This window comes from Manis pentadactyla, chromosome 7 (genome assembly GCF_030020395.1).
Source record: "Manis pentadactyla isolate mManPen7 chromosome 7, mManPen7.hap1, whole genome shotgun sequence".
Lineage (NCBI taxonomy): Eukaryota > Metazoa > Chordata > Mammalia > Pholidota > Manidae > Manis > Manis pentadactyla.
In genome coordinates this window covers 147,240,625-147,259,083 of record NC_080025.1, presented here as the reverse complement: position 1 = coordinate 147,259,083, position 18,459 = coordinate 147,240,625, and the positions used below count along the sequence as shown (strand labels likewise).

Genomic DNA, 18,459 nt, shown 5'->3' with positions numbered 1-18,459 from the left:
TCAGACCCTTTAGCCAGCGGCAGGGAGACCCCTCCCCAGGGATGTCTTGGTTACGCCAGGCGCTGCTTCCCCGCGGCCTGGAGGTGGGCATTCTTCCCAGCAGGCTGTCTTCACAAATCACAGGATAGAAAAGGCAAGGGGTGGGAGGGAGCTCAGGCCACCCTCTGGAGGTCGGTGGGCGACTGAACACCAGTAAACCCAGTCTCTGCAGGGCCCAGCCAGATGGCAAGGCCAGCAGAACTTCCTTGCCCAGGGGCTCCCTGGACGGTGGGAAAGTGCCGTTGTTCTGAGGGCCAAGCCTTCAGAGCCAGCCTCCCGTGCCGCACTGCCTTAAGGTCCCAGAGCCACATGCAGACTGAGCCTCTCAGAGCCTCCGCGCCCCGTTTCCCCACTTGCTTCATTCTAGAGAGATTCTTGTATGTGTCCGATTTGGGGAGGGACAAGAAGGGCTGGGCAAGTTCTGCAAAAAGGGGGAATTTCAGATTTTATCTTTCTGGCTGAAAGAGGACTTTCTGAGCTGTCGGGTTTCTTCCCCTGGAAGCAGTGCAGGCCTTGGGATCTCTGGCATCTCGCCTCAGCGCTCTGCTCTTTTCTGGACACCCCTCTGACCAGAACACTGTTCCCCTGGGGCCCTGCCGGTCTCGGGCTGCAGCCCCCAGGACTCCAAGGACTGGTCTGCAGATCTCCACGGAAAGCCTGCTCAGCGCGACGTGGAAGCAGCCTGGATTCCACATTCAGCCCATCCCTGGCCTGCACTTTGCTCCAATCGATTGATCGAGGGGGTGGTGTGTGTACAGCCCTACCCAATCGCCACTGCCCCCAGGCACAAAGCCCCCGCCCACCACGCACCCCCTTCCTGGAGCTGGGGGGCAACACCCAGACCCACTTGGCCCAGCCAGCCAGCCAGCCAGCCCCTCTGTGCACTGTGTACCAGCTCCTGAGCACACCTCCATCCCATTTCCAAAGGACTGAAAATAATGCATTAATTGAAGCACAATAAAGGAGCCATATTTTCATGTTTTTCCAAGTGCTTAAAGCACTTCAAACAGCCACGCTTTAAGTTGCGGTCAGACAGGATCACTGTCCCCAAGGACATTCACTATTCAGGAGGAGGCACAGACCTCTGTCTTTAAAATGCAGGGAGACCCTGGCCTGCGTGCTAAAGTCTCTGAGAAAACATTTAAGGAAACCTGGGCAGCTCTGCGTCTCAGACATTTGAGGGCCTATTCGCTGGACGATCAAAGCTGGGGAGTGGGGAGGGGTTCTACACTATCCTTTAAAAACTTAAGTTGGTTTTAACTGAAGCACCTACCATTCCGGAGAAAGTAAAGGGGGGGGCACAGGGCCGCGCACAAAGCCGGGGTGACTGATGCTGGCCTAGGAGCGCGCCGCCGCCCTCCCGCCCACCTTTGTCTTCGTAAAGATTTTTTTTTTTTTTAACTCAAAGCCTTCAGGTGAAAATAAAGCAACAGCAGAAGCAGGAAAAAAAAATTTAGTCTTTTTTAGGGTTAAACATCAGAAGACAAGCTTGCGCTGGTTCGGCCAATCAGATACGCCCCTGCCAGCTATAATATAGCACCGAGGACAGCCTGTCTCACAAGCTCTCCAGGCTTGCTACCATTGAAAATCAGACTCTTTTTGTCTTTTGATTGCTGTCTCGGGCCCCAACTCCGATGTGTTCCGTTATCAGCGCCCAGCAGCCTGCCGAGCCGGCCCCCGTCTGGGTGGGGATTGCCGGCCAGTCCCCCGCAGCAGCGGCGGGCAAGGTGATATAGGAAGAGAAGGAGCCCGCGGAGCCAGAGGGCGCCCGCAGCGGGCCGGAGCCAGCGAGAGGGCGCAGAGGCTCACGCTCGCACGCCCGCCACGCACGCCCGCGCAGGAACGGCTCTGAAGCCACCGGGCTGCACGGACGAGATGCTGCTGTTGGCGAGATGTCTGCTGCTGGCGCTCGTCTCCTCGCTGCTGATGTGCTCGGGGCTGGCCTGCGGACCCGGCAGGGGATTTGGGAAGAGGCGGCACCCCAAAAAGCTGACCCCTTTAGCCTACAAGCAGTTCATCCCCAACGTGGCCGAGAAGACCCTGGGGGCCAGTGGAAGATACGAGGGGAAGATCTCAAGGAACTCGGAGAGATTCAAGGAGCTCACCCCCAATTACAACCCTGACATCATATTTAAGGATGAAGAAAACACCGGAGCAGACCGGCTGATGACTCAGGTAGAAACCCAGCGCCGGGCGTGGAACGTGTGGCTTTCGGGGGGTTCTGTGTGACCGAGCAGCCCCACGTTCAGTCTGTTTGCTCTCTGGGCAGACAGAAAGGCGACTTCACCTCCGCGTCCCCACCCACCTGCCTGCCTGCCATCCCTTCCTCTTCCTGGAGAATGGAGGTGAAGGGTCCAGCTGGAGAAGTTTGGGGTGGGGGTGGGTGAGGATGGTAGACGTGGTCTGAGGATGGCCCTGATTGGGTTGGTCCTGCTGGGATGGCCTTCCCACCCTGCCTCAGCTCTGGTTTGTAACTTGGGGAGACCACTTTGGGGGTGTCTGCCCCTTCCAAATTGGGAATAGAAATGGAGAAAGGGGGCATAAGTTCCCCCATAACCGTAAAGTGGCTTCCAGGTCCCTGAACAAGTACAGCCGTGAGCACCAGACTTCAGAGCTTACACATCCTCTTCTCTGGGCTTCTCCTTCCCACTGGTACCCCCAGCCCTCTGCCTCCCACCAAAGACCCTCTGTGGGAACACCAGGACGCTGTTCTGGCTAAAGGCAGGGGCTCCCCTGGCTTCTGGGCTGGTCACTGGCCGTGTCACATAGCTCCGAGGCCAGTGCGCGGTGGGCACTGTGCCCATCGGTGTGGATGCACTGATACTTCTTTAAGGATGCGCCTCCATTCTCCGGAGCCCGCGGTACTTGAGGGGAGGGACTTAGAACTTACTGGCATTGCATCACTCTCCCGTTCAACCTGCTGGCACAGGAATTAGGAGGGCTCAGTATTAGCGGGAGGGGGCTGGAGAGGAGTACCAACACAAAGCAAAGCAGGCTGCCCCCTCCCTCTCCACCCCGGCTTGAGGCTCCTGGCTGCCCGTCTCCCCGCCAGTGGTAGACTTTCAGAAACTCCATGCACGATAACTGAAGCTAGAAATGGATTTCCTGGCAAATATAGGTCAACATCCTCTTTATTGCCCTACTAAAATATTCAAGTCCTACCTTTCGGGCTAGGAGCGCGCCGCAGAGGACTGAGCGGCGCTGGTGGGGTGCAAGTGCAGAGAGGGTGGGTGGGGTGGGAGGGGAAGAGGGGCCGCCTCGGGCCGCGGCGCTTCTCAGCCCAATTCCGGTCTTGCTGTGGCCGATGGAAGAGAGGGGCAGCCGGGGCAGCCGGCTAGAGCTGACGGCGGGGGCAGGAGAGGGAGCGGAGCGCGGGGTCCTTACCCTCACTTGCGCTCCTGGGCGCCCGACCATCTGAAATCTGCCCCGCAACTGAGGACGCGCGCGCCTGTGCCCCGAGCAGCGCAAGCCCCAGCTCACCGCTCAGGCCGGGGCCGGTGCTCCGCGCCCCCGCCTCGCTCACACCCCAGGCCTTCCCAGGGTCCCCCGGACGCCTACCGAAGGCTCAGCGTGCGCCCGTCCGCGGGGGGACGGCCCGGAGAGGGGCCGGGACCTCGCCACCCCTTTGCCCAGCTGCAGCCGCGCGCCGGGCGGCGCATCGCTGCGCCCCGGACTCCGGGGCTACGTGCCGCCGCCAGGGCTCCCGTGCGCGCCCGAGCGCGGCTGGGCCGGGGCCGAGCCCTGCTCCGACGGCAGCCTGCCGGGGGCGCGGGCGGGGCCTGGCCGGGGCTGGGGCGCAGCACAGGCCCGCCGCCCACCCCGCCTCTCGGGCCCGGGCGCCCCCGCCCGAGCACCCCGCGGGGACCCACGGCCCAACGGCCCGCGCCGGCCACTCTCGCCGCCGCGTGTGCTGGCAGCGTTTGAACTTCTGACCTTCTGTCAACTTCCCTCAGACGAACGAAACGAAAACAAATACTTCTTTTCCTTGGGCAGTGGCTATTCCCGTTCCCCACACAAAAGGACGGGGGAGGGGCAGCCAGCGTGGGGGTGGGGTGGGGAGGGGAGAGCCGGGCCGAGATTGTGTCGCGCACCCCACAAATGTCCCCTAGAAACCTGAATGGCTGGGGAGGGGAGGCGCCGCTGCGCGTCCTTTCGGGCCTGTCCTCTCCCGGCCCCGAGAAGAGAGGGGTGGGGGCCTGGCGGTGAGGGGCAGGCAGGCCGGTGCAGGGGTGAGGCGGGGTGGGGGGGGCGCTCCCAGGCCGGGGGAGCCTGAGCTCCTGGGAACCCGCTCGCCGCCAGGCCCCTCGTTTTGAAGTCGCCCGAGCTCTGCTCCCGGGGCGCGTCCCTCCTCCCGGGCCCAGCCGACCCTCCGCGTCTCCGCGTGCCTCTGTCTCTCTAACGTGACTGCCGCCCGAGTCCCTCAACCATGGCGAGACCGTCCCCAGTGGAACTTTCAGGGCAGTTCAGGAACGCATGAGCTCCTGGTTAATATTAACTCGGAGGGGGAAGCGCAGACAGACGCGCTCTCCCCGCAGGCCGCGGGTGCCAGGCGGGTGCGGAGGCAGGGCTCAGAGAGGGCAGGAGGCCAGGGGCCGCGCCTGAGGGCGCAGTGGGCACCAGCCTGGGACGCCACGCTGAGTGGCTTGCTGCGTGCGTGGCGGGGTGGGTTTGAGGAGGGTTTTCGCGTTTTGATGGGAGGGTTATCTGGTGTGCCAAAGTGGAGGGGCCCTGGGGGTCTCCTTAAGGTTGGGGCACACACACCCCGCACTGGGCAGCACGGTGGCCGCTAGTAGTGACAGCCCCTGCTGGGGCTTCTGAGCGCGGAGCGGCTGCGCAGACCTGGGAGTTGGCGGAGGCTCAGGCGTGGGGACCAACTTGGCCTCGGCCGACACAAAGCCCAGCCCGGCAACCCCGCCGGGCTTCACGGTGGCTGCGCAGAGTCGGGCTTGACTCGCGGCACACGACCCAGTGAATTGATAGCCAGCCCACACCCGCCGGGGCGCAGAGCGTCCTGCAGGCACCGGCCGAGGCCGCGCGCGCCCCCCGGGCGGGCTGGGGAGGGCGCGCGGCGAACGGCGCCGCCTCGGGCCTTGCTTGGCCCGGAGCTCCTCGCCTGCGGCCCTTCCCTCCTGCCCGAGTGGTGCAGCTCAGGGCGCTGGGGGGCGGTAGGCGCCCCCGCCAGCCGCGCCGGGAGCTGCGGAGAGCCCCGCCTGGCCCAGGAGGAGGGAGCCGGCTGGTGGGGCTGGGGTGCGGGTGTGTGCGTGTGCGCGTCGCGGTGTGCGCCTGCGCAGCCGGCCTCCAGCCAGCTCCACACTGACCCCGGTTTACTGATTGATTTTCATGTAAAACGCGTCCAGTCCTCAAGATGACCTCACTCAAACTCTGCCCTTCCGAATTTTTTTTTTTTAAGAAAACTGGTAGGCATAGAAACCTGCAAGCGCCAACCTGTTCCTAGGGCCGCCCCAGCTCTCTGGCCCCCGAGTTGTTGCATGTTTACATCCAGAGGCGTATTGCTGGTTTTCATCGCCGCCCAGTGCCCAGGACTCTTCCTGATGCGCAATGTATCGCATCCCTGAACACTGCGGGCAGCGGTCCTCCTGGAAAGGGCTGTCCTTGCCGCTCTTTCAGAAAAGGGTCCCCCACGCTATTATTAGGGCCCTTGAGGGGGTCCTCTTTCTATCACTGTCACCAGGTTCCCCAGCCGAACACCCACCCAGCTGGAGTCAATCCTTCCTTCCCTGTGCAGAGGTCACCCTGGCCCTTCCTGTCCCCCTTGGGGTCTGCCCCCGAGAGAGGCACCCCATCATGACTGGGTCACCATCTCCCCTCTTGTAAATCCCACACCCACCAGCAGCAGTAGGAAGGCCCAGGCCATGGTTGTACCAACACACAGACGTACACACACGCGCACACTCGATGCGGCTGCTCCTTGTTGCCTCTTTATCTGAATGTGACCCTGGACTTATGCGTGGGGGGACTCACAACCCCGCGTTCCACTTCACCCCGGTTGGCATCTCCTATTCCATGTGTCTTTTCTCCTACATGGAGCTTCCTTGTGTGGAGGGGACCCCAAGGCTTTTCTGAGGGGAAGACGCCCAAGGCAAAGGGCCGTGGGCCTCAGGCCTTCTGGCTCCCCACCCTCCCCCCTCACACCCACCCCCTCCTGCCACCTCTTAAGTTTGCTCTTCAAACTTGCAGGACACCATTCTGCACCAGGGCCAAGAAAACAAGAAGGGGGGAAGGGAACAGGTTAACGAAAACAAGAGACACAATCAGACCACAGAAAAGTCAGGAGAAAAGAGTTCCACGGGAAAAGGAATGTGGCTGTCCAGATAAAGAATGTTTGCCGTCGGGCCCCAGCCCTGAGCGAAAATCATAACTCCCCTGGTCGCCTTTCCCCTCCGGCCCCTCCCGCTCCTTGAGCGCTGCTATCAGCTTCCCACCTCCCTCCGCCTCGGCCCAATTCACACCTCAGATAGGCACAGGAGGAGGGAGGGGCCCGAGATAACCGGTCTTATAGTTCTTTAAGGATACTGTGCGGTTCCTGTACTTCGGCAAAGCTGCACCCTGGGCCTCTCTCCGGCCTCTGGGTGAGGAAGTCGGGCCGGTGGGGGGCGGGAGGGAGGGTGGAGCCTGGCACCAGGGCAGGGAAATGGGCCACAGAAAGGGAGCGGGGAAGCGCGGGGCATCATGGGGAAGGAGCAGGCATGGCTGTGCCCCCGTGGCTTCAGCAGGCTTTGTCTGAAAACACGCAGTTGACTTGTTTCAAAGAAATTTCACCTGCTTCTCGGGCCATGGACGGGGCTCTGCTCTTTCTGAATTTGGAGACAGGCCCTCAGCTCATCTCCAAGAGAAGTGCTCCTCCTGCAGATGCCACCGCCCCACCCCAGCGCCATCTCTTCGGAGCCCGGCCCCATCGCAGGCCTTGTCCCGCACTCCCCGCAGTCTGTCCTCATGGACTGGGCAGGGCACCCACGCAGGGGATGGGTGGCAGGCCAGATGCTAAGGCCTTGTGTGGGGTCCCCCTTCTCTCTGCAGAGGTGCAAGGACAAGTTGAATGCCTTGGCCATCTCAGTGATGAACCAGTGGCCAGGTGTGAAGCTGCGGGTGACGGAAGGCTGGGACGAGGACGGCCACCACTCAGAGGAGTCGTTGCACTATGAGGGCCGTGCAGTGGACATCACCACGTCAGACCGCGACCGCAGCAAGTACGGCATGCTGGCACGCCTGGCCGTGGAGGCCGGCTTTGACTGGGTCTACTACGAGTCCAAGGCGCATATCCACTGCTCTGTGAAAGCAGGTAAGGCAGTGGGCCCGGCCTTCTCCCGCCCCACCCCAAGCCTGCAAAGCCCCCCACAGCAGCTCCAGGTCTGCCTGCGCACAAGGTGTTACCCGTGGGCCCCGTGGTCTGATTGCAAGGAAAGAGAAAACGGGGGAGTGGGGCTGAGCAGGTAGGAGGGGCGGAACGGGAGGGGAGAACTGGGTGAAGACTCACTGGTGTTTCTCTTGCGGGAACATACCCGGGAAGCTTGTTCCCCACCTCCAACCAGTAACTGGCCCTGCCCGTGCGGCCACACAGGCCCTAGGCTCTCCAGGACCAGGGGCAGAGGGCATGTGGCTTCCGGAGCCTTGCCCTGCCCTATTTCCGGAGCCCCCAACTGCGGGCGGGGGGAGACATTGGAGTCTACAGCCTCCTCCGCCGGCCAGGTCTGGCCTAGATCCATCTCTCAGCTGGGGCTGAAAGATCAGCCATTCCCCGTTCACTCCCGCCGCCCCGCCCGGGAGGCTCTGGGCGGCGTGTGAGCCCCGGGTCCTCTCTCCTCCCCACCGAGCGCCTGCGGACTCTGAACTAACTTCACTCACTCGCTAAGCCTGTGGGGAGAGGCCTGGTGGGAGGTAATAAACCCAGTAGTTACCACTTCCAACATCTGGAGGCCGCAAGCCCAGAAGCATCCGTCCTGATTAGGAGCCAGCTGGGCTGCGCTGCGCCGCGGCAGGCCGGGAGCACCGGGGCAGCTGCAGCCACCTCCGCGCAGGCGGATTCCCCGGGCCTGCAACGCCACATGCTGTTGCCAGCGAGGAACAGCCGCGCAGGGAGAGCACCCCTCCCAGCAAATAACCCGACCTGGGGACTATTCGTGCAGGTCCCCTCCATCTCAGCATAAGCTGTCGCATTTAGCACAACGGTTCACAGTGAATTTCGGTGGAACTGCGCCTTCCCCGCCCCGCCTCCCAGTTTTGCCTGTTTGTCTCCTAAACTGTATTTTAAGAGCATGTGTTAGTAGAAAAACACTTTTAAAGTGTCAAGACGCACTTCGTAGGTAAGGAAAATAGTGGCTTCTTGTCACAACAAATTGAAAGGGTGACGAAGGAGAGCTGGGGGAGGGCTGGGCGCCCAGCCGCAGAGGGGAAGCCAGGCGGCCCCGGACTCGGCGCTGCCCAGGCCCCTCCCGAGCCGCCCTGTTCGCGGGGTCCCCCTGGTGGGGGCCCCTAGAGGTCCCCTCGCAAATGAGCAGCGGTAATCCCGCCCAGGATCTCGCCAAGGAGGCCGCTAGCGCCGAGCCGCTCATTGGCATTCCGCGCACAGGGCCCGGGCGCGGTGCGGTGCGTGTCAAGCTGGGTCGTGCGACTCGACGACTCGGGCTCGCCTGCTCCCCGGGTCGCATTCCGGGGGGCGACGGCGGGCCTCCAACTGCCAGGCCTGCACTTCATGCCGGAGAAACCGATGAGAAGATTAAAAACCCTCTGTAATTCCAGCAGGAAGATTCTTTCTCGCGATCTCTATTTGCAAAAAGCATGATCCTGGAGATTGGAATGCAAAGCAGACTGGGCCCTCCCCGCCCCCGCTCGCCGGCCCCCTGCGCTCCGCCCCGGCTCCGTCATTGTCCTCGGACAGTGAGCCTCAGAGAGCGACGGAGGGCTCGGGAAGCGGGCAGTCAAGGGGCCTTGAGAACGCGGCCCTTCCAGCGCTCGGAGCAGCCCCGCCATTTAAAATGCAAATACACATCTCGAGTGCTTGGAAGAGGGGCCTGGCTGTGCAAACAGTGCTTGTGAGGCCCGCGGCGGAGAGCCCGCGTGTGAAACGCGGGGAGGGGGGTGCACCTGAGCAAACAGGGAGGGGGCGGCGCGAAAGCCGGCCGGAGCGAGCGAGAAAGGGGAGGCGACGGCCGTGTCCCCGCTGCCAGGAGTGTCTCCCGGTTATTGCAGAGATCACAATGACAACGCTGGGCCCTTTATTGGATTTTAATTAGAAAATCCACACAGGCCCCGGATTTTCACACCTCGGCCAATTCTCTGGAATGTTTGTCCACTCGCTTCAACTCCTACAGCTGTTTTCCACTCCCCGCGTCCCTTCCCCCCAGCAGGCCCGCACCGCGGCCGCCCGCAGGGCGCTGGGGGCCGGCGGCCCGGGAATCCCCGCCGCGCAGCCCCGGAGCAGAGCGGGCAAGGGTGCGGAGCGCACAGAGGCGCCCCACCCCGCACGGGGGACGGTAGGGAAGGAGGGTGCGCCCCAGCTCGGGGCGAGCTCAAGGAGGCTCCTGAGGAATCCAAGTGGAGAGCAAATACCCTCTGAATTCGTGGCGAGGTTGGGTGTGTGCTGAACTGGGGGGAGGGGGGCAGGCGGAAGGCAGGTAGTGCAACAGGCCTCCCCCCAGAGACGCGAGCCAAGTTTTGTCACAGCCAGTCCAAGCCTAAGACAGCCGTTGAGGAATGTGTCTGCATCTGAATTCTGTCACCGAGGCGGTGGGGCTGCGGGAGGGAGGTCCAGGCGCTGGACCAGCCTGGACTCTCTCCCCCGAGCGGCGCGCATCCCGGGGCTGGAAGCGCGGGAGGCGGAGCGTGCTTCCTCTCGCTGCACGTGCCTCCCTCTCGGACTCACCACCTGTGTTCCCTCTTCTCTCCCTTCTCCTCCCCCGCAGAGAACTCGGTGGCAGCCAAATCCGGCGGCTGCTTCCCGGGCTCGGCCACGGTGCACCTGGAGCACGGCGGCACCAAGCTGGTGAAGGACCTGAGCCCCGGGGACCGCGTGCTGGCGGCCGACGACCAGGGCCGGCTCCTCTACAGCGACTTCCTCACCTTCCTGGACCGCGACGACGGCGCCAAGAAGGTCTTCTACGTGATCGAGACGCGGGAGCCACGCGAGCGCCTGCTGCTCACCGCCGCGCACCTGCTCTTCGTCGCGCCGCACAACGACTCGGCCGCCGCGGAGCCCGAGGCGCCTTCGGACGCGGGGCCGCCGCCGGGGGGCGCGCCGGGGCGCCGGGCGCTCTTTGCCAGTCGCGTGCGCCCGGGCCAGCGCGTGTACGTGGTGGCCGAGCGCGGCGGGGACCGCCGGCTCCTGCCGGCCGCCGTGCACAGCGTGACGCTGCGCGAGGAGGCCACGGGCGCGTACGCGCCACTCACGGCGCAGGGCACCATCCTCATCAACCGGGTGCTGGCGTCGTGCTACGCGGTCATCGAGGAGCACGGCTGGGCACACTGGGCCTTCGCGCCCTTCCGCCTGGCGCACGCGCTGCTGGCCGCTCTGGCGCCCGCGCGCACGCACCGCGGCGGGGACGGCGACGGCGGGGGCGGGGGCTGCGTCCCCCCGCCCGCGCCAGGTGCGGCCGACGCGCCGGGCATCGCGGGCGTCCACTGGTACTCGCAGCTGCTCTACGAAATAGGCACCTGGCTCTTGGACAGCGAGGCCTTGCACCCGCTCGGCATGGCGGTCAAGTCCAGCTGAAGGCCGGGGGCGGGGGCCGGGGGGCCGGGGCGGGCGCGGGGGGGGGCGGGGCGGGGCCACAGCGAGAGTCAGCAGAAGACACGCGGAAAAAGCGCACGGAATGAGACTTCCAATTATAATAATAATTATTAATAATGATAATAAAGTAGGAGAGTCCAAAGTAGACTATAAGGAAACAAAGACCCCGGGAAGTTCTGTCGTTGTGTTTAGTTTATATATATATTTTTGAGGTTTTTTTGTTGTTATTGTTTTATTTTGGTTATTTTTTCACCTCTCCTGGCTATTTATTTGTTTGGTATGAATAGATGTTTTAAATAATATGAACCGGACCTTCAAGAGCCTTAAATAGTTTGTTTCTTGGATAATTTATTATCATGTGAACTGTACTCACAGAGGAAAGATTATTTTGTGAGGCCAAACGACCTGCTCAGAGTCTATTTTTCTACGTGTCCCTCGTTCTGACTTTTAGAGAGCAAACTCCTGCGCTCTCCATTCCTCCTTTGCAACGCTCCTGCTTCTCAGCAAGTGTCAACTAAAACATGCTTCACGGGGGTCCACAAATTATATTTTTATACACAGAATTGTAAATGAGATTTTTTGAGAGATCAATACTTAACTGAATTACATTTCATTTTTGAAATAGTGTAAGATATGAAAATATATTATTTTAATTTAACTCGCTGCCAGTGTAACAGCTTATCTCCTGTACGGTCGTCATGGTTTAATATTTGCGTTGTCATCAGGATTTTGGCCACATTCTTGGAAGTCAGCACTGTTACACACACACACACACACACACACACACATTTTTTTTTCTGGACAAACTGCAAGAACTCTGTTATTTTTAACTTCAAAGAATTTATTAGAAAATAATATTTTTTAAAAGCGCACATAGTGATGAACCCAGGAGGATGGAGCCTGTAGTTTGTACAGAGAAAAACAGAGGATGTTTTTGCATTAATAAATTGAGAACCAACTGCTGTAAATTTACTAAAATGTATTTTTGAATATTTTGTAATAGTTTTATAGCAATAAAATGTGCCGCGCACAGACTGATTAGTATATAATGACTAAGAACCCCTGTTGCCGCCCTTTTTCTTTTCCTTTCCGGCTTCTTTGTTTGGGAAACTCAGCGCTGACAGGAGTTCCCAGTATTCTATTTAGATGTGTTGCTTTTGCTGTGAATTCAGATCAACTTAAGTAGGTGACCAAATGAACTTATTTCATTACTGGAGAAACCTTCGCGGTTTGTGCTTACCGTGTGAGCGTCCTTCCGCGCGCCTGCGGTAGAGGGCGCTGTGTGGGCGCTGCTACGCTCCACCCCACCCCTTCACCAGCCCAGCCCAGATGTAGGCCCAGAGGAGGTGGCCCTGGGGCAGCCGCCCGCACTCTCTTCCTGGGCTCTGGGAATTGGTGGAGGAACTTGCGCCCTCGCCTTGGCTGTCCCAGACTAGAGTGCCATGTCCCCTGGCCTTGAGGGGAGGAGGCCCCTAGCTGCTTTCTGAAGTACTGGGGTGCCCATTTCAGAAGGGCCTGCAAGGAGAGGGCCAGTGTTGATGTCTGAAGGCCCCGGGAGCCCTGGAGGCAGGCCCACTGCACAGGCACATTCCCAGCCTGCTCTCTGGGCACAGCTGCTGGAGCCCTCGGGCCACACTGGCGTCGCTAAGTCCAAGTTGTGTGTCCGGAGTGGTGGTGAGGGGTGGGCTCTTGTCCTGAGGGCACGGCTTCTTCAGTGGGTGCCCTGTGGCCGGCACCCTGCCCCTGCCTCAGCAGGGGAAGGTGGCAGAGGGCCCCTGTGCTTGCTGCTGCCTGCGGGCTGGGCCGAGAACTCTGCCCGTGGCTCGCACCCAAGCACTTTGGCTTCTTAAAGGTTAACGTCCTGCTTTGTGCTTGGCTGGGGCCCAAGGTCTAAGCAGGCTTTGGGGGTGCTGCATGGGCTCCGAGCCTCACAGCAGACTAAGGCTCCTGGAGGCTGGCCCAGGTCCCACCTGGATAGGGTCTGGGGAGGCTGCCTCCTGGTAGGCCTGTGGTGGCACCTGCGGAGGTGGTGTGGTTCTTCCAGGTGGCTGGGGCGGCACACACTGCGCTTGCCCTCTCTCTGCATGCTTCCAGGGGGCCAGGCCCTCAGGCGGGAGGGTCCATGGTTGTTCTCCATGAAGGGCTTCTCTTTGGTCTTCCAGGTGGTTAGCAGTTCAGGGGTTGTGGTCCCCAGTGGAGGGTGGTTTCCGCTCTGCCAGCTGCTCCAGTCTGATGGTAAGTGGGCAGAGTAAGATGGAACTGAGCACAGCGACGGCCCTAGCCCTGAATGACTAGCGGTGGGTCCATCAGCCGCAGAGAGAAGCCAGGCACTGGCAAGGCCCCGAGGCACCCATGCCACCCACCCTCGGGCCTTCTGGCCCCAGGCAGCGCCCCTTCCTGGCCAGGCACAGTGGCGGCACACTTGCCCAGTTGGTCCCCCTTCCTTGGTCCCACCTTTTCAAATCCAGCTTTGTGTTAGGAATTCTTTCTCATGAGCAACGAAGGAAGCCACCTCACAGAAAAACTAAACCCAGGCCATCGAGAAGGTACACCTGCTCCCAACAGATGTGGCACCCACTTCTCCATCTTCAGGGATGACAGTCAAGAGTTTGTGCACAGCGCATGCATGGTTGCTGCCAGCCTCCTCGGGACTAAATGCATACCTATTCCTGTCAGAGACCTAGACCAGAATGTACTTGAAACTGCTCTCTTCGTGCGCTACTGTGGGAACAATCAAAGATGTTACAGAGACAGAGCCGTGTCTGTTCTGTGGCCGAATTCCTGACCCTATTGTCACCTGCAGCTCACATTTTCCTCCATGAGGCTGTGCTGAAAACGTGACAGGAAGAACCTCATGGCAGGCGCAGACTGGAGACCCACGATGGGGCGCGTGGTCAGGCCGTGGGAACCGTCGCTTGTGCCGCTGAGCATGTGACTCGAGCATTCAGTGGCGCTCGCAGCCCCGGGAGGAGAAGGCAGCCGTGTCCTACCCCAGCCGAGACCTCTGCTGCCAGCATCACACCCACATGGGAAATACTTGGCAGCCATGTGAAGAATGCCACTTGGCTGCAAGATTTGGCAAGAAAGCACCAAAGTGCCATTGGTGACCCAGCCACAGGCTGGTGTGGGGGCCAGCTCGAGCCACCTGCTGGCTTCTCTGATGACCCAGAAAAGAGCCGGTCCACCGTTCCACAAGAACAGCCCACTCAGAGGGGCCGCGAGGCCCAGACAGACAAGTGACGTTCTTGCGGCTTCTTAGGAACAAATCACAAAACGCTTCACGAGCCTTTTCCCCCAGGCACAGTGCTGGGTGTATGTTCCACAACAGGGAGCAGCAAACCACAGCCCCCAGGACAGATCCTGCCCTTGGCCTGTTTTTACATAGCCCATGAGATGAGATGTTTACATTTGTAAATGGTTGAAAACAAAAAAATCTTAAGAAGAAAATTTCATGACAGATGAAAATGATATGAAATTTGAAATTCAGTGTCCATCAGTAAAGTTCTTGTGGAATACTCCACGGCCCCCCCAACTCCATTCCTTTCTGGGTGTCCATGGAGCCTTTGAGCGACTGCAGCAGACCTGGGTCATCGCATCAGGACCACGTGGGCCACAAAGCCTGAAATGTTTGTTATCTGGGCATTTAGAGAAACAGCTTGCTGCCCCTGCTGCAGAATCTCACGGACGAACCGAGCCTGGCTGTGGGCGCAGGGTGCTGGGACCGGAAGGGGTGGCGTGTGTGCAGTGGCGGCATGTTCTGCCACTGCTGGTCCAAGTCAGGACAGCCATGGGAGCCTGCTCGTCGGTGAGAGCCACCAGGGCCTCAGGAAGGCGCCAGAGCCGCCTGCCAGCCTCTTGGACCCGGTGGTGTAGCCGGCAAATGCCATTGCTAATCTAGGGTAAACTGAGCTGAAAAGAAAGCCCTGTAAAGGAGGGAGCTAGCTGGATGGGACAGCCATTACGCGGAGCCACACGTGTATCTGCCGGCGCTGTGAAGATCGCCCCACAGGGGCAAGATGGGAGGTACCTACTTTTCTCTTTGACTGAGTTTGATTTTCTCAAATTAAGAAGGAAGTAATAGTAATTCCCCTTTTACTATACGCATGAGCTCTGGGCCCTGATGCACGGGGACACGAGGCAGGTGCGGTGGGGCAGGCCCCATTTCCAGCAGACGGCTTTTGGTTTCAGGATGAGGGCAGCCATGTTCCCGGAAGAGAAACACTCGTTTAAATAAGAGGGTTGGAAAACCTGAAAACTGAAGATTCATGAGAAGAGATATACCAAAATCCAAGAAAAAAAAATCCCCTGAACAACAGACCTCGGTCCCTGGACAGAATCCCATTCATCCCAGGGGCGGCGTGGGCGTCTGCTTCCCGGGGAAACAGACCCCCTTTCCCCTGGACGGCAGTCCTCATTCCATCGGGACATTGCCCCTCCGCGGGCCCCGGGGGAGCCCAGGGATTCCTTCCAGGGCCCCGCACCACCTTCAAGGCGGAGACAGGCTCGGTGTCTTGGGAAAGCGCCTCACACCCGCCGGTCCCTGGGTCTGCCACCCCTCGGGCCCACGTCAGCAGAATCCCAGCCGATGCTTGCAGCCGGGCTGTGCCCCCTCCCCGGCCCAGCACCGGGCCAGCAGCGAGGCAGGCCGAGCACGCCGCGGGCAGCCGATACCTGCTGTCTGAGCGCGTCAGGGCGCCGGCATCCGTGAGGCGAGGCCCGGGCGCTGTCCACCGCGCCCGCGGCCTGTCACTGCGCCCGGGGGGGGGGGGGGGGTTCGCGCGCTTCCCGTGCCCGCGCCCCGAGGGTCTGGCGTGAGTCACCCCGCTCCCCAGCCCCCAAGGTTGTGCACAGCGGGTTCCCGGGGGCCCGCGGCTGGCTTCCCGCGGGGGGGCGGCGGCCCGCAGGGCTGCCCAGCTCCGCCGCCGCCGTCCGGGGCCCAGGCAGCTGCGGGGTGCAGGCCGGCTCGGCCGCCTCCGGTCCCGGGCGGCGGCGGCGCAGAGCAGGAGGTGGCGGCGGCCCGGCGGGCTGGCGGAGTGCACGGTGGGCCGGCCCGGCCTCCGCCTCGGCCTCCCGCTCCCGCTCCCGCAGCTGCCGGGATGCGGCGGCGGCGCCAGGCGGCCCGCGTGGAGCCCGCGCGCCCTCTGGTGGTCGCGGCGGGAGCCGGGGGCCTGGGCTCGGGCCTGGGGGAAACAAACGTCCCCAGCGCCTTCCAAGGGCGGGCGGCGCCCGCAAAGGGGGCCGAGGAGCCGTGGCGGGTGCAGGGCGGGCCGTCGGGGCAGCCGCTCGGGGCCGGGCCTGGGGCGGTGCTGGGCAGGGCTGCTCGGCACCAGCGGAAAAGACTGCCCTGGAATCTGAGGCCTAGACGCGCGGGGCGGGGCGGTGAGTGCTCCGCGGGATGCTGGGCCCGCCCCGGGTCCCTCCCCGGAAACGCCTTCCCACCCCTGCCCCCTGTGAGCTTCGTGCAAAGGACAGGGCCTCCCACCTGGACGGTGGCCCTGGTGTCCTCTCTGGGAGCCCCCGAGTCACAGCCACGTGCCTCTTCACGGGCTCACAGCCCATACCAAGGGGGAGCTGGGGACCCCGAGACCACTGTCGCCCCACGACTAAGCAACCTTGGATTTGAGGGGCCCTTACCCCAGCCGGGCCTCCATTCCCACAGGGGAAGTGAGGTGTGAACCCGAAGGTCCCGTTAAGCCAGTAATACTCCTGCTCTAAGGCAGGACGGCTCCTATGTCCCCCACTCGGGCCTCACCTGGATCTAGGGGACACTCTGAAGTCTGTCTACACACAGAGAGAAAAAGACGGCCCTATAGTCTTTGAAAATTCTAGACAAAGGCCCTAGGGTTCTCTGTGATCACGTCTCTGGGCTCAGCACCGAGGGGTCCCTGAGGCTAGATACCAGCTGTGTGCCCGGCGCCCGTGGCCCAGCCTGGGCTGGCCGCCTGGAGACTCAACTGCTACCCTGTAATAAAATGGGATGGGCCCCTTCGGGGTGGCCTTCCCGGAGGAGGCAGGCCCGCACTGGGACACCAGCCCCAACAGCGCAGGGAAGCGGGCCCAGAGGACCTGACCTCTGCGGCTGCACTTGGGGTTCAGACACGCCGTACGGAGAGTATCACTAAGACTCACCCTCTCCCGAAAACCCAGGGCCGGCTAGGCTTGAGCAGAGCTGTGTGGAGAGTGACGGGGTGGGGCCTAACGCCCCCGTCAGAACCGTCTGCGTCTGAGTCTGTCCTACAGGAAGCACTTTCTTCCCGGCTGCTTTGGATCAGGGCGAATCACGTCGCAGCTCCATCACCGGAAACAACACCGGGCAGCCCCGGCCCAGGCCCCCACCCCTGGGCCCAGGACCCCTGCAGAGGCCTGCACTGTCCCCAAGGCCCCCGCCAGTGCACTGGGCTATTTATAGGCAGCGCTCTGGTGTCAGTCCTAAAGACTAAGTGTTCAGTCAAAAAACATCTTTTTAGGTCAGGGAAATGAGTTTAAAAATAATTTTGTCGCCTGTGAGTGTGCCAGGCAGAGGGGTACAGGCTTTGCTATCCCAGGGGCACCCTCTAACCGGGCACCATGCCATGCCCCACTGGCTGCCCTGCTCTCCCGAGGCCCAGCCCTTAGGGACCGCCACACCTCCTGCCCTGTGAGCCCCCGTTTCCCAGGTTCCCTGCAGGCCCAAAGGGGTGCAGGCAGGGCCCCGGGAGGGTTGGGGGAGAGGCAGGGCTCCCCCTGCTTCCCCTCCACCCACCACAAAAAGTGTGGAACATGCGGTCTCCACACACACAGCTGCATAAAGTGTGTGCGGGAGTGTGCATGTGTGGCGCAGGGCAGGCATGAGGGCAGGGTGGAGGGGCATCCCATCCTGGTCCAGGACACATGTGCTCTGCTCATCTCCCGCCCTCGCCCTTCTGCTCTCCCCCTCTCCCTCTCTGTCCCCTGGACAGTGCAGGGAGGACAGCCCTGTGCTGGGCTAGGAAGGAGCATCTGGGCCACACCTACTATCCAGGCGGCCGGATTCAGGAAGTGGGAGGAAGAGCCGCACAGGCCTGGAGCTCTGCCCTCAGAGCCACTGCTGAGACACTGGTCCCTCTCTGAGAGTGACTATGAGGAGGCATGGAGTAGTGTGGGCAAGCACTCTGGGGACAGTAGTGTGTGGCCTCCGGGGCCCTGGAGGGGCAGAGGGTGGGCAACACCAGTGGGGGACTGTCCCTGTCCCCAGGCAGGGCCTTCAGGGCCCACATGGAGGGCCCTCGAACAGCTTTGCCTCCCGTCCTATGTGAATGGGGGCCGTGGGCTGGCAGAGGCAGCCGTCTGGGTTCAGTGCTTGCAGTCGGGCCTCTGGTTCAGATGGGTCAGTGGTCAGTAGGCATCGATCAAAAACCTGTGCGGCTGGTCCAGGTGCCTAGGAAAATCTGCACGCATCCCCGTGCCTCCCCTCACGCTGCCCAGCATGGATGGGATGCCCTTGGAGTTCATGTGGAGCAGTCAGTGACCCGCCCCCCGAGCCCCCGTTTCTCCCCTTCCAGTCTTGTCCCCACACGGTCCAAAAAGCTGCAGCCTCCCCACAGAGCGGGGGCCGGTGTCTTCACAGATGAGGAAACTAACCTGAGAGCCAGCGTTTTCCCAAGACTGCGTGGTGGCGCCGGGAGGGTGTGTGTTTGAACGGGCGGCTCAGAGCGCGC

At 61.6% G+C, this 18,459-nt stretch overlaps 1 protein-coding gene across 1 annotated transcript; it reads left to right on the top strand.

The window, feature by feature from the left end:
- The first annotated feature begins 1,484 nt into the window (after window positions 1-1,484).
- SHH (sonic hedgehog signaling molecule) lies at window positions 1,485-10,767 on the top strand. The gene is made up of 3 exons (XM_036899667.2): window positions 1,485-2,214; window positions 7,078-7,339; window positions 9,960-10,767. The coding sequence occupies exons 1-3, from the start codon at window positions 1,915-1,917 to the stop codon at window positions 10,763-10,765; spliced, it is 1,368 nt and encodes a 455-aa protein (XP_036755562.2). The 5' UTR covers window positions 1,485-1,914; the 3' UTR covers window positions 10,766-10,767.
- The last annotated feature ends 7,692 nt before the right edge of the window (window positions 10,768-18,459 follow it).